Raw genomic sequence first — 15,641 nt, forward strand, 5'->3', positions numbered from 1 at the left:
GAGGAAACGGTGATAAGGGGGCCAGAGGTGGAGGATAAAAAAGACGAGAGCCAGTGTTAGTGGTTAGTAAGCCATATATGATGTATGACTATTTCCAATGGATCACATATCTCCATACACTACTACGCAAACAACCCTGTTTATGAAATAACTACATTATTTGTATTAACCAAAAGACCATTGCACAGTCAGCTTAGCACAGATATATTCCTCAGACAATGAAGACATAAAATGGGATGATGATTTTTTTGACACTCACATAGTGACTTACAGGAACAATTAGGTTTAAGTGACTTGCTCAAGGGCACATAGATCGTTTTTCCACCTATTTGGCTCAGGGATTTGAACCAGTGACTTTATGGTTACTGGCCCAATGCTCTTAACCAATAGGCTACCTGCTGCCCATATAATTACAGCCCTTATTGTTGATTTGTAGTTCATGTTGTTAACAACTTGAATAAATGTATTTTATGTTTTTTTTTCAATTCAGATTTCAGGGAGAATTTCACTGTAAATTTACAGCATTATCCTGGCACCAGAGTTGCCAGCTTAATACTGTAATGTTGCTGTACAGCAGAGATGCAGTTATATATTTCACAGTACTATTTTCCTTACTGTAAAACATTACAGCATCCAATTTACAGCAGGGATGCTGTATGCTGTAACATGTTTTACAGTAAGGAAAATTACCATCTGTTGATTGTGTGATTTTAATGGTCGACACACCATCTGTAGATTGTGTGATTTGATTGGTCAACACTCCATCTGTAGATTGTGTGATTTGATTGGTCGACACACCATCTGTAGATTGTGTGATTTGATTGGTCGACACACCATCTGTAGATTGTGTGATTTGATTGTACAATGAGTGTTTGGAGACCTAGTTCTACGTCATCGGAGATTCTATTGGCACATGAGCATTCACGCTAAGTTGCCATCTGAGAAACAGAAACGAGCAAAAAGTCGGTGGTTGTATTTGAAAAAGTATGTATTTCAACATAGAAATGCACGTAACTACAGAAGACAAACATAGGTACCAGGTAGGAATTTCATTTATTTTTATTTTTTTTAAAGCATTGACCTTGGATGAATCGATGTAGTCGGAGCTAGATATTCCACAAAGCCTGGTCTCTGATCCACTCTGTTGGTGAAGTTCACCATGGAGTGGTTTAGTCTGCTAGCAACTCTGGTGCCAGTATAATGCTGTACATTTATAGGGAAAAGTTTCGCGCTGCATATAATACGTCTCCAGTGTAATGACGGTGTACTGCACAACGGCAGACTCATGATTGACACAAGACATTGACAGGTTGAGAGACAAGAGACATCACAGGAAAGGAGACTAAGACAGGGAGAAGCAGGAAACAAAGCAGAGGAATAGGTACCAGACACAATCTTTGTCTATCTGAGAAAATACAAAGATTGAGAGACAGACCTGAGATGTGGAAAATAGGACCTGAAAAGAAAGAGGACAAGAGATGAAAGAGGTTGAGGGATAGAAGAAAGAGGTTATAGAAAAGGAAGGTGGTAGAAAGAGGAGAAGAAGATGTGATAACATCCATTGAGTGACAGATACCGCAGGAGATGGGAGGAAAGGCATAGACAGATATGGGATCAGTGAAAAGGAGGAACAGAGGAGTGAACTGGAGAGGACCAGAGAGAGGACCAGACAGAGAAAAGGAGAGGACCAGAGAGAGGACCAGACAGAGAAAAGGAGAGGACCAGAGAGAGGACCAGACAGAGAAAAGGAGAGGACCAGAGAGGGTGTGAATGATAAAGAGAAAGTGACAGAAAAGAAGGAACAGGAGAGGAAACGGTAGGATAGGAGAAGAGAGAGGGGGCCACCAGTGGCCCTGGTAGGTCTCAGCCCCCTCAGGCCCCCAGCATCTTCTTGACCAGGTAGCCAGGGAAGGAGTAGAGGAATAGACCCAACAGGAGCAGCAGCAGCAGCAGGCCCAGGGCCTTGAGGATCAGCCAGCGGTAGTTGTGCCAGATGAAGTAGCGGATGGACTTCAGGGGGTTCACAAACCACATGAGACTGGTGTCCGGGCGACTTCAGAAGGAGGGGAGGAGGAGAGGAGGTGATGTAGATGGAAGGAAAGACAACGCAGGTTGGAGGGGAGAGAGGGAGGCAACACAGAGACAGTAAGAAAGGAAACAGAGGGAAACGTGAAGAGATGACAGGAAGAGAACAGTGAGATGGTGTGAAAGTGTGTTCACATTGCAATGAGGTGCAGGTCTCAAAATAGACTGTATTTCTTATTATTATTTCATGTCATTGTGTGCATCACATAACATCTGAATAAGCCAGTGTGGCTCTGTTGGTAGAGCACAGTGCTTGCAATGCCAGGGTTGTGAATTCGATTCCCATGGAGGACAAAGCATGAAAGGTGTACAGTCAAGTCGCTCTGGAAAAAAGTGTCTACTAAAATGTAAACCATTATCAGCTTCTGATGGGTGCAGAATGAGAGGTTTTGAAATAAATGACTGGGAGAAATACAGTCGGTTCTAACACTTGCATGGTGTGAATAGAACCCCTGAAGGAAGGGGAGGAGTATAGAAAAGTTGACCATGTCTGACTCTGTGCCATTCTGTTTCCCACCTTTGCTTTTAACATTGAGTTATTTGTGATTGTGTACGTTTTGTCTGAATGTGTATGTGGGTATAGTCTTAGTGTGAGTGTGTGTGTATACTGTAAATATAAAGATCTTACTTTGGTTTCTCCAGAGGGTCAGGCTCATTGCGTCCCAGACCAACAGGACTTTTCTCCGCCTCCTCTGCCGACATGAGATGAAGCTCCGCCTCCACTTTACCCTGAGAGGAAGACACAATCAATCCAATGATCCAATGTGTGTGTGTGTGGGTCTCTCTCTCTCTCTCTCTCTCTCTCTCTCTCTCTCTCTCTCTCTCTCTCTCTCTCTCTCTCTCTCTCTCTCTCTCTCTCACCGTGAGTTCCATCTCGTCGTTCTCGTCGCGGGCCACGAATGGCCACCAGCCCTTGACTCTCTTCTGTTTGAAGATGGAGATGCAGGGCAGCTCTGCCTGGTTCTGGACCATGTTTATAGAACACTGCTTGGCTGTCTTCGCCCCGCGGGGAAACCTGTTCAGGTCCAGCTCTATCGCACCTGTCAGGAGACACAATACATGGCATTAAAGGATAACTAAGGAGATGAAAGAGCTTGAGGGATGAGATAAAGGAGCTGTATATGGTGAAACGAATGGAGAACATTTGAGAAAAATAAACAATAAAAATGCAAAGAAGAATGTGTAGAGTTCTAGAGAGCTCCAGCAGTGTAGGCCTACAGTACCTAGGAAGTCATCAGCGGAGAAGTGGTCAGCGTCCCAGACCTGCAGGGTGAGGCGTGCAGGGATCTTGTACTCGGTCTCGTCCCAGGAGAACATGGACTCCTTCTTGGAGATGACAATCTTCTCCTCAGCCATCAGGTAGTCGAAGGGGAACACGAAGCGCCAGTTGAAATTTCCCTCGCCCGTCAGAGAGTGATAGTGGACGTCTGTGTCCTGCTTGTCCTCCTGCTGACCCTTCAGCCAGCTGGGTTAAAGGTCAAAGGTCGCATGGGGTCAGAGGTTAGAGGTGAGGGTCATGTTGACCCGATGATGTAGTAAATTAAGTGTAAGGACCGTGTTATTATTGGGTTATTTTTGCATATTAACAAGCTTCACTTATCATGCTCTGTGTGAAGGTTGTCTGTGGAGGTTAGGCAGACGCAGTGAAGATCAGATCACCATTTTACATCAGTCAATGTGATTTGAGATTGCTATGGATCATTCATAGTATGACTCAGTATGTGTTGTGTGCATTACAGGTCTGGTCCATTGAATACACAAAAAGGATGTTAGTATTTGAAAAGCAAAACACGTATGGTGGGACCCTCCAATAAGAAACCAGCCAGTAATGACAAATGTATGAGATTATTCATTAAATAAAATGTAAACATGGCTGTGAAATAGTGGTCATAGTGTGTGCACCTAGGTGAATTCTATACAAATATTACCATCGTAAAACAACTGAATAAGAATAGAGTTTACACTGTGTATTTAAATACAAATGACCTGATTTGGTGTTGGACGGTCACATATTACAAATGCCATGCACACACAAAGCTTTACAAAAAGAGTCAAATACATTTTTATGACATTGCTTTCCTTCATTGGAGGGAAGATGCAGATACGAGATTAACATTAACAGAAGTGTCTTACAATGCAAATCTAGTCTCAATGCAAGCTCAGCACAGTGTGGGGTGGCAGACTGAGTTTATCCCCTGCACTGATGCCAAGTGGCCAGTGGTTGGTGAGGAGGGTTCAGTTCCATTTAAATTCAGAAAGGAAAGCAAAATTACAATTTCATGAATTGAAAATGTATCTTTGAAAATTGATGTAAATTTTAAATTCTTCAATTGGAATTTCAACACATTTCTGTTGGACTGAATTGAAAACCTGAAGATGGGCACATTTGAGAAGCAGGAGGGGAGGAGCCTCGGCCAAAAACTTTTCTACGACTTTGAATGTCCATTAGTATTGATATACTCTCAACAGCATCATTAATAAGTGGCAGCAAATGACAATACAATTGCAAAAACAATATGGAATCCATTCCATTTCCCATGCAAGCCTTTTTTGCTAATGCTGGCATGCATGAGGCTTCCTGGAATCCCGAGTAGTTTTAACCCCCGCCCAAGACAATCTACAACTGTTGTAGGACCATACCAGATAAACTAATGACAGTAAGGATGATTAGCAATTGGCAAGTCAAAATGGAATACTGTTATTGAGTTATCCTAGATTATATCCAATTTAATGTGCATGAGAATAGTTTAGAATCCATTATCTGGTTAATTCAATAATGATTAGTGAATTTCAGATTAGTAGATGGCCTAGCCCTAGTGTCATTTGTTGACACATTAACCTCTTTGCTGTTTAAGTGGTATGGTCCTGATTGGCTTCCTCTGTCTGTAGGCATGAAGGCATTGTGGTTTACTGCGTGCTGATAGGAAGGCTAAGGGAGAAGGGTTGGGTCTTGAGCAGGGGAGCTGCGTGCTGATTGGATAGCTGAGGGAGGGGCGGGTAAGGAAGGGGGGAGGGGTTTGTACGAGCCATGCGATGTAAACGTGTGTTTTACCCCCTGACATAAATGTCAGACATCTTTTCTCCTGTCATGAAAGCATCGTCCTCTAGAACTACGTCATCAGTGTTCCAAATAATAACACGCAGTTCAAAGCTGGACAACAGCACAGCATCGACACACAGGAGAGAGAGAGAGAGAGGACGACAAACAAGAGACACAAACAAACACGCAACACACGGAAAACGTGGAAACAAACAAAACAAAACAAAAAAACAATGATTAACGCCAAAAAAACACGGGAGCACGCCACTTTGTCACACCCACGGGCTATCGGGGCATAACGCCACGGCCCTCTGTGGTACCTACCCCCTGACAAATATGTCACTGGACTTTTCCCCAGTGAAGTAATCATCGTCCTCCAGTATTACTTCGTCTGTATTCCATATAATCACCCTGAGCTCATATCTGGTGAAGGGGAGGAAGGAACACACAGTTGGACTGTTGTTGTCTAGTGCTTAATTGGCCCTGGAAGGTGGCTGTACACTCCTATGGTGAGACATGTACCAGGCCAGGTCTAGTGCTAGATAACCAACCTACTCTAATGAGATACAACACTTACCACAGAAAACCACTAGACGACCAACCTACTCTAATGAGATACAACACTTACCACAGAAAACCACTAGATAACCAACCTACTCTAATGAGATACAACACTTACCACAGAAAACCACTAGATAACCAACCTACTCTAATGAGATACAACACTTACCACAGAAAACCACTAGATAACCAACCTACTCTAATGAGATACAACACGTACCACAGAAAACCACTAGATAACCAACCTACTCTAATGAGATACAACACTTACCACAGAAAACCACTAGATGACCAACCTACTCTAATGAGATACAACACTTACCACAGAAAACCACTAGACGACCAACCTACTCTAATGAGATACAACACTTACCACAGAAAACCACTAGATAACCAACCTACTCTAATGAGATACAACACTTACCACAGAAAACCACTAGATAACCAACCTACTCTAATGAGATACAACACTTACCACAGAAAACCACTAGATGACCAACCTACTCTAATGAGATACAACACTTACCACAGAAAACCACTAGATAACCAACCTACTCTAATGAGATACAACACTTACCACAGAAAGCCACTAGATAACCAACCTACTCTAATGAGATACAACACTTACCACAGAAAACCACTAGATAACCAACCTACTCTAATGAGATACAACACTTACCACAGAAAACCACTAGATAACCAACCTACTCTAATGAGATACAACACTTACCACAGAAAGCCACTAGATAACCAACCTACTCTAATGAGATACAACACTTACCACAGAAAACCTGGAAGGGATATAAGTAGGAAAAACTACATCCTTCTGCTTTGAGACTCATATATACAGCACTTCATATAGGATCATAAATAAGAAGCAAAACGTCAATCAAACCTTTAGGAAATGTTTAGGTTGTGCCTTGATCTATCTGGTAATGTGTAACATATACTGTACCTCAGAGGTAGCTGGTGGGAGGAGCTATAGGATGATGGGCTCACTGTAATTGTTGGAATGGTATTAATGGAATGGAATCAAACATGTGGTTTCTATTTGTTCGATGTGTTTGCCTTCCCTGTAGCTCAGTTGGTAGAGCATGGTATTTGCAACACCAGGGTTGTGGGTTCGATTCCCATGGGGGGTCAGCACAGAAAAAAAAAATGTATGAAATGAAATGTATGCATTCACTACTGTAAGTCGCTCTGGATAAGAGTGTCTGCTAAATGACTAAAAATGTAAAAATGTAAAATGTTTGATACCGTTCCATTTATTCCATTCCAGCCATTACAATGAGCCCATCCTCCTATAGCTCCTCCCACCAGACTCCAATGCTGTATCTACACTAAAAAGGTGCTATCTAGACTCTAAAAGGGTTAGTCGGCTGTCCCCATAGGAGAACCCTTTTGGGTCCAGGTAGAACTCTTTTCACAGAGGGTTCTACATTGAACCCAAAAGGGTTCTACCTGGAACCAAAAAGGGTTCTCATATGGGAACAACCTAAGAACCCTTTGAGAACCCTTTTTTCTAAGAGTGTACACTGACTGGACTCTGACACTTCCGCCGGCCTCAGACATGACATACTTCTTTGGTTTACGTGGTGATATGTCGATGGCGGGTCCAGGTGCTGGCATGTCCATGGGGAACATGTCTACCCACATCTCAATCCGCCCCTGTGGGGTTAAACAGAGGTTATAACAGGTTATAACAGCTCATAACAGCTTCATTATCCAATATTATTAATTATTTTACCCTCATAAGGCATTATATTATCAATTAACTCAAAAGTGACCAAAATGAATTAAAATCTTAGTTCCAGATGAACCCTTATAATAACGTTTTACTAATAATAAGTAGTGTGTGTGTGTGTGTGTGTGACCTGTTCAATGCCAGGGTGGTCAGGGTTGAGCAGGGGTCTTGTCTCCACGTGTTCTGGGATGAGTTTACAGCCCACCCTGGGGATCTCCTCCCAGTGCTTCAGCACCGTCAGGGCCAGGTGCTCGTCTGTCTGCTTCTTCAGACCTGTACACATGCACACACGCGCACACACAGACGCACAGTAAATGTCAGGTCTCTAAATGTAGGCAAAGCATAATAAATATATTTTCAACAGCACAAATGTATCATACTGTATGTTAAAAACATACCATTCTCATCCTCGATCTCTGTGGCACCCATGAAGACGCGGTTGGCGACCTTGACCCTGCCCCCGGGGCCGTAGTGGGGGCCGTCCAGCTTGCCCTCCTTACACAGCTTGGCCAGGATCTGGCTTGGCTTCATGGGGTCACGCCACACATTGTAACCATGTCTACCAGGAACAAACAACACCAGACTGTTGTCGATATTTACTTTATTTTCTATTTTCTTAACATTTTTGGGGGAAACAGACAGACAGAGGTGTAAACTAAACAGACAGACAGACAGACAGACAGACAGACAGACAGACAGACAGACAGACAGACAGACAGACAGACAGACAGACAGACAGACAGACAGACAGGGAAAAAAACTAACAGACAGACAGACAGACAGACAGACAGACAGACAGACAGACAGACAGACAGAGGAAAAAACTAACAGACAGACAGACAGACAGACAGACAGACAGACAGACAGACAGACAGACAGACAGACAGACAGACAGACAGACAGACAGACAGACAGACAGACAGACAGACAGACAGGGGAAAAAACTGACAGACAGACAGACAGACAGACAGACAGACAGACAGACAGACAGACAGACAGACAGACAGACAGACAGACAGAGGAACAAACTAACAGACAGACAGACAATGGACCGTAGAACAGAATGACATGGACAGACAGACAGGAACTCACACAGAGTAGCTGTTAGCGATGCCACAGGTAGCTCTGTGTTTGCTGTAGAAGCGGTTCTCCAGGTCGATCTTGGTCTCCCCGATGAGGTCATCAGTGCCCACCAGATCCCAGTCATACACTGACACGGTCAACATGGATTCCATGGGGAACGTAGCCTCCATGTCAAACGCTCTGAGAGAGGAGGTGGAGGGAGTGGAGGGAGTGGAGGGATGGAAGGAGGGGTGGAGGAAGGGAGGGAGGAATAGGAGTGGGAGGGGATAGACAAGAAAGGGAGAGATGGAGAGAGTAGGGATGACATTTGAGATAAGAAGTGGTTAGCTTTTTATAGATTGCGCTGCCGATGCATCTATGCCAGTAACAAGAGTACAGTAATGCTTCAATACACTTGATTGCAATGTTCTATATGAGTTGGCTTGTTGAATCTGCACCAATGTGCAACGAATGTATCCATCCACACTCACTTGCCAAAGACAGGGTTGAGCTGTTTGGAGATATAGTTCTCTTTATCCTTCAGCTCTGACTTGCCCAGTTTGATGACAACATAGGGGTCCGCTTTCCCATTGACATCAGCAGGGTGGAGGTCTGTGGCCTGGAATACAATGTTGGTTTGTGGTATGGTTTAGGTTTTTACTTACAATCTATTGAACCCTTATTTTACCAAGTGAGTTGAATGAGAATACATGATTAGGTTGCTGAAGTTAAGAGCAACAACCTGGGAAAGTTTTGGTTTATGGTTAGAGGTTAGAGGTTGGGGGTGTCACTCACCCTGACTACGAAGATGCGCACGAGCACGTTGATAGGGTCATTGTGTGGAATGCTCTGGAACATGCCCATGTTAGGGTCAAAGCCCACCTCCCTGGTGATCTCCTCAGACAGAGGCAACTTGTACATGCACATGGAGCCCTTGAATCTGCCCACGATCCTGTCGTCATCCAGGGCTGCTTCATCGTCGTCCCCTGCCTTCCCTCTGTACAGGTTGAAGGTGTGGAGCCAGTCCTCAAAGTTATCATACTCTGCCTCCAGCTCCTTGTTGTACACCTGGACAATACACACACGCACACACACACACACACACACACACACACACACACACACACACACACACACACACACACACACACACACACACACACACACACACACACACACACACACACACACACACACACACACACACACACGTGGAATGGTATCAGACACACTCTGAACAGAAGGTGTGTTTGTGTGTCCAGTGGAATCTCTAGTCCTACTGACCAGCAGCTCGTCCACTTTGGGTTTGCTGGAGTGTTTCTCTGTCCCCTCTCCGGCATGGTGGCTCTTCTTCTTCTCCTTGTTCCTGCTCTTGTCTCTGCTCTTCTCCTTCCCCTTGGAGCCTTTTACAGGGAGGTCATCAGGTTTGATATCTGATTGTGGGGTGAGTGGAAGGAGTGGAGGAGGGGCAGTGGAGGGGGGCAGGGGGGTGAATAGGGAATTGATGGAGGAGGAGGAGGAGGAGGAGGGGAGAGAGGTGGGGAGGGAGGGGTGAAGAGGGACGAATGTATGGACACGACACAACACCCCAGATGTCAATCAACATGAAAGTTGACATCTGACCCCTCTGGCCATCCATTGCCAGGGCTACTGAAATCCATGACATCATGAGTAATTTAAAATAGAAAATACAAGTAACTACCAAAATAATGATTAAATACATACAAAGTACAAAGTAAATTGAAATGAATTACCGTAATTACCGGACTATTAAGCGCACCTGAATATAAGCCGCACCCACTGAATGTAAAAAAAAATATTATTTTGAACATAAATAAGCCGCACATGTCTATAAGCCGCAGGTGCCTACCGGTACATTGAAACAAATGAACTTTACACAGGTTTTAATGAAACACGGCTTGTAACAACAATAAATAGGCTTTAACGAAACACGGCTTGTAACAAAAATAAATAGGCTTTAACGAAACACGGCTTGTAACAAAAAATACAAAATTAGCAGTAAGCTTTAGTTGTCTTTTTGCACTGCGTCAATTCCTCACGCTGCTGTTTCCAACGTCTTATCATCAACTCATTAAGACCAAGCTCCCGTGCAGCAGCTCTATTTCCTTTTCCAACAGCCAGATCAATCGCCTTCAACTTGAAAGCTGCATCATATGCATTTCTCCGTGTCTTTGCCATGATGAGGGTGACAAAATGACTACCGTAATCAGAATGATGGGAAGTTTGAGAGCGCTCGATTTAATCTAAACAGTAAACAAAAAAAGTTGTTTGACCTTAACCCGTTCGGCAATTTCATTGGTCTAATGAAAGCTTCATGCCGCCAAAAAACTGAGCACGTCACAGAATGTGTTTTTTTTGAGAAAAAAAAAAATTGAAAGCGGGAAAAATCCATATATTAGCCGAGTCATTGTTTAAGCCGCGAGGTTCAAAGCCTGGGAAAAAAGTGCCGGTTTATAGTCCGGAATTTACGGTAAGCAATTAACATCCCATCATGCATAAGGTCATGTATAAAAATGCTGGGCAGGCCATTATTTTGGCCATTATTTTTGCTTCCATGGCTATGCCCCCATAGGATGACAATGTCCCCACCCATGAACCCAATTGAACACTTCTGGGAGATTCTGGAGTGGCGCCTTAGACAGTGTTTCCCACCACCATCAACAAAACACCAATTATGGAATTTCTCTTGGAAGAATGGTGTAGCATCCCTCCAGTAGAGTTCCAGACAGAATCTATGCCAAGGTGCATTGAAGCTGTTCTGGTGGATTGTGGTGGCCCAACACCCTATTAAGACACATTATTTTGGTGCTTCCTTTATTTTGGCAGTTACCTGTATTTGTAATCACCTGTATTTGTAAAGAGCCACATTATCCTTTTTATCAAATTCTGGGAGAATATCTTAATAGGAATTTGGTAAACAAGACATTTATATTTTTTCAAAGTTTTAGACATTGATTTAAAATTGAGTTTGTGGTAATTAGTAGATGTATATATGTATTAGATGTATCCACATTATTTGCTTGATAGGGAATCATTTATGGTTAAATCAGGGGATTAAGGGACAAAGGGATTGATTTGCTTTATAAGCATATAAGCAAATGTTGCATTCCTTAATGGTTTAGTTTATCAGCCAACGTTCATGGTAGTGCACGGCAAGGTTGGTCATGCTGGTGTGAGGGATCGATGGGTATGATATGAGGTCATGTTTTCAATCCATTCTGAGAGACGTGTTAGACAACAGTTGCTCTGTTTTAATGCTCAGCACCAGCAATGTTTACCTGCTCCCTCTGCTGCTATCTCCTGGTCCTCCCTCTCCTCTGCCTCGGCCAGAGCTGCCTCCTGAGCCCTGAGGATCTGGGAAACACAACTACACATCAGGATTATCCCCACAAGACACACATGGAACTGACTTTATTCTAGAACACTCCAGGTGTCTTATTGGATCTACTCAAACACTCTATTTCCAGAATATAACCATATTCCTACGAGACGGAATATAAAGCAATATAATAGAATGGAATTGAACAGAATAGAATAGAATTGAACAGATTCGAACAGAATTGAATAGAATGAACAGAATAGAATAGAATTGAACAGAATAGAATTGAACAGAATAGAATGGAATTGAACAGAATAGAATAGAACAGAATAGAATGGAATTGAACAGAATAGAATAGAACAGAATAGAAAATAATTGAATAGAATAGAATTCAACAGAATAGAATAGAATAGAATAGAATAGAATAGAACAGAATCGATCTCTCACCTCCATCAGTGTCTCTATGGAAGCAAAATATTTGGACCACCAGTCCAGCATGCTCTCATCTGTCTCATCGTCCTCCTCCACCTCTCCCTTCTTCTTCTTCTTCTTCTTCTTCTTTTCTTCTTTCTCCTCGTTCTGCGGGTACAAGAAAGAGCGTCTGATCAAACTACGTGCTAACTGGCATAGTAGATAAATGTTACAGGTGTGCATTGATGTCTGTCCACGTTGTGAAGCTCTTTCAAACGTTGGGGAACAGTTCCATACCAGGACTTACCACATCAACTTTAACAACTGCATCAGACGTCTACAGGGGGAGGGTCACACAAAACAACACACAAATTACACACACATATATACATCTAAACAAAACATGAATAGATTTTACACCACACACAGGACCAGAGGTAAAGCCATCAACCTCAATTTCAGTCCTTGAGGGCATCTCTACTTCTGTCCTTTTCATTCCAAAAACATGAAATCAAAAGTTATAAACATCAGAGACACGCGTTTCAAAGCTTACAGCGTCTAACTTGACCACCGTGTCCATCTTCCTGACTGAGGGGTCGGCATCCATGTTGACTGTGACATCACCTGCGGGGCGAGAGAGGGTGCGGGATGGGGTGCGGGAGTAAGGGGAGCAGGGGCGAGATTGGGACCCCCCGTTTGTCAGGACCATGTAGCCATTCATCAGTCTAGCTGAAATGGGTCAGGGGAGTGACCGAGGAGGAACAGGACACAACATAGAAATGGAATGAGAGAGACACAGAGAGAGAGAGAAAAAGAGACACAGAGAGAGAGAGAGAGAGAGAGAGTGAGCGAGAGAGAGAGAGAGAAACAGAAAGGAGAGGCAGAGAGAGAGAAAGAGAAAGAGAGTGAGCGAGAGAGAAGAGATCGAGAGAGAGAGAGACAGAAAAAGAAAGGGAGAGAAAGAGAGAGAGAGAAGGCGAGAGCGAGAGAAATAGAGAAAGAGATAGTGAGAAAGAGAGAGTGAGAAAGAGAGAGAGAGAGAGAGAGCGAGAGAGAAAGAAAGAGAAAGAGCGGGTGAGAGAGAGCGAAAGAGAGAGCGAGAGAGAGTGAAAGAGAGAGAAGAGAGAGCGAGAGAGAAAGAGAGAGATGGAGATAGAGAAAGTGAGAGCGAGAGAGAGCGAAAGAGAGAGAGAGAGAGAGAGAGAGAGAGAGAGAGAGAGAGAGAGAGCGAGAGAGAGAGAGAGAGAGAGAGAGATGGAGATGGAGATGGAGAGAGAGATAGAGAGAGATAGAGATAGAGAAAGTGAGAGATAGAGAGAGAGAGAGAGAGAGAGAGAGAGAGAGAGAGAGAGAGAGAGAGAGAGAGAGAGAGAAAGAGAGTGAGAGAGAGAGAGAGAAGAGAGCGAGCGAGAGAGACAGAGAGAAAAAGAAAGAGAGAGAAAGAAAGAGAAAGAGAGAGAGATGGAGATAGAGAAAGCGAGAGCGAGAGAATTAGAGAAAGAGATAGTGAGAAAGAGAGAGTGAGAAAATGAGAGAGAGAGAGAGAGAGAGAGCGAGAGAAAGCAAAAGAGAGAGCGAGAGAGAGTGAAAGAGATAGAGAAGAGAGAGCGAGAGAGAAAGAGAGAGATGGAGATAGAGAAAGTGAGAGCGAGAGAGAAAGACAGAGAGAGAGAGAGAGAGAGAGATTGAGATGGAGATGGAGAGAGAGATAGATAGAGAGAGAGAGATAGATAGAGAAAATGAGAGATAGAGAGAGAGAGAGAATACAGATTGGCACAGAGAGGGAGAGAAGGAGTGGAAAAAGCAAGGAAGCATCAAAGTGAGTAAAGCAGTAGGAAATTCATATTCACACGCAGGTCTGATTCAGTCTGAGAGGAATTCACAAACTGTTGAAAATAATATGGAAGATTAGATTCTGAGACTATACAGTATATCAACAAATGTATATACTCAAATAGTAGAAATCCATGGTTTGGATTCCCCAGACCAACACAAAAATGTAATCTCTTGTAATAGAAATAAAAAGTAGTAGAAAAGCATCTTGCATAGTGTGAGTAGGCCTACCTGCGCTGGCCCAGTTGTTGTGTGTCTTGTCTGGGGGGCTGTAGATGAAGCGTCGCAGGCTGGTGACGGCATGGGAACCCACCAGAGTGTAGCGGCCAAACGCTCTGCAGTCCACCACCCGGACGTTCAGAGGAGGGTGAAGCAGCTCATTCTCTGGCAAGTCCTGATGGGTTCAGGGGGCAAAGGTCAGGGGTCGCATAGAGAGTTAGGAAGTTGCCCTGGACTATACGCAAGATCTAAGGTCCGTTTTAAACCAGCTTGAATCCATTCAATAAACTCAGCAAAAAATAAATGTCCCTTTTTCAGGACCCTGTCTTTCAAAGATAATTTGTAAAAATCCAAATAACTTCACAGATCTTCATTGTAAAGGGTTTAAACACTGTTTCCCATGCTTGAATGAACCATCAACAATTAATGAACATGCACCTGTGGAACGGTCGTTAAGACACTAACAGCTTACAGACGGTAGGCAATTAAGGTCACAGTTATGAATACTTAGGACACTAAAGAGGTCTTTCTGCTGACTCTGAAAAACACCACAAGAAAGATGCCCAGGGTCCCTGCTCATCTGTGTGAATGTGCCTTAGGCATGCTGCAAGGAGGCATGAGGACTGCAGATGTGGCCAGGGCAATAAATTGCTATGTCTGTACTGTGAGACGCCTAAGACAGCACTACAGGGAGACAGGAAGGACAGCTGATCGTCTTCGCAGTGGCAGACCACGTGTAACAGCACCTGCACAGGATCGGTACATCTGAACATCACACTTGCGGGACAGGTGCAGGACGGCAACAACAACTGCCCGAGTTACACCAGGAACGCACAATCCTTCCATCAGTGCTCGGACTGTCTGCAATAGGCTGAGAGAGGCTGGACTGAGGGCTTGTGGGCTTGTTGTAAGGCACGTCCTCACCAGACATCACTGGCAACAATGTTGACTATGAGCACAAACACACCAGCGCTGGACCAGACACTACTGGCAAAAAGTGCTTTTCACTGACGAGTCACGGTTTTGTCTCACCAGAGGTGATGGTCGGATTTGCATTTATCGTCGAAGGAATGAGCGTTACACCGAGGCCTGTACTCTGGAGCGGGATCAATTTGGAGGTGAAGGGTCCGTCATGGTCTGGGGCGGTGTGTCACAGCATCATTGGACTGAGCTTGTTGTCATTGCAGGCAATCTCAACGCTGTGCGTTACAGGGAAGACATCCTCCTCCCTCATGTGGTACCCTTCCTGCAGGCTCATCTTGACATGATCCTCCTGCATGACAATGCCACCAGCCATACTGCTCATTCCTGCAAGACAGGAATGTCAGTGTTCTGCCATGGCCAGC

The 15,641-nt window shown here is 44.0% G+C and overlaps 1 protein-coding gene across 7 annotated transcripts in view; it reads right to left on the bottom strand.

Annotated features, from left to right (window-relative positions):
* The window catches only part of LOC115175094 (otoferlin), a 119,942-nt gene that overhangs the window by 2,801 nt on the left and 101,500 nt on the right, over nucleotides 1-15,641 (bottom strand). For 2 of the 7 annotated variants that reach the window (XM_029734705.1, XM_029734477.1), the window contains 16 exons: nucleotides 14,308-14,470; nucleotides 12,797-12,972; nucleotides 12,551-12,580; nucleotides 12,280-12,411; nucleotides 11,792-11,867; nucleotides 9,777-9,925; nucleotides 9,288-9,560; nucleotides 8,984-9,111; nucleotides 8,523-8,693; nucleotides 7,829-7,989; nucleotides 7,561-7,703; nucleotides 7,266-7,354; nucleotides 5,450-5,548; nucleotides 3,309-3,550; nucleotides 2,947-3,125; nucleotides 2,714-2,814 (listed from right to left, as the gene is read on the bottom strand). In XM_029734705.1, coding sequence (XP_029590565.1) covers nucleotides 2,714-2,814; nucleotides 2,947-3,125; nucleotides 3,309-3,550; nucleotides 5,450-5,548; nucleotides 7,266-7,354; nucleotides 7,561-7,703; nucleotides 7,829-7,989; nucleotides 8,523-8,693; nucleotides 8,984-9,111; nucleotides 9,288-9,560; nucleotides 9,777-9,925; nucleotides 11,792-11,867; nucleotides 12,280-12,411; nucleotides 12,551-12,580; nucleotides 12,797-12,972; nucleotides 14,308-14,470 — 2,312 coding nt within the window. Of the gene's footprint in view, nucleotides 1-1,698; nucleotides 2,054-2,713; nucleotides 2,815-2,946; nucleotides 3,126-3,308; nucleotides 3,551-5,137; nucleotides 5,237-5,449; nucleotides 5,549-7,265; nucleotides 7,355-7,560; nucleotides 7,704-7,828; nucleotides 7,990-8,522; nucleotides 8,694-8,983; nucleotides 9,112-9,287; nucleotides 9,561-9,776; nucleotides 9,926-11,791; nucleotides 11,868-12,279; nucleotides 12,412-12,550; nucleotides 12,581-12,796; nucleotides 12,973-14,307; nucleotides 14,471-15,641 lie in introns of those variants that run through there. The other 5 variants (XM_029734635.1, XM_029734389.1, XM_029734462.1 and 2 more) reach the window with 5 other exon arrangements.

Source organism: Salmo trutta, chromosome 1 (genome assembly GCF_901001165.1).
Source record: "Salmo trutta chromosome 1, fSalTru1.1, whole genome shotgun sequence".
In the NCBI taxonomy this organism is placed as follows: domain Eukaryota; kingdom Metazoa; phylum Chordata; class Actinopteri; order Salmoniformes; family Salmonidae; genus Salmo; species Salmo trutta.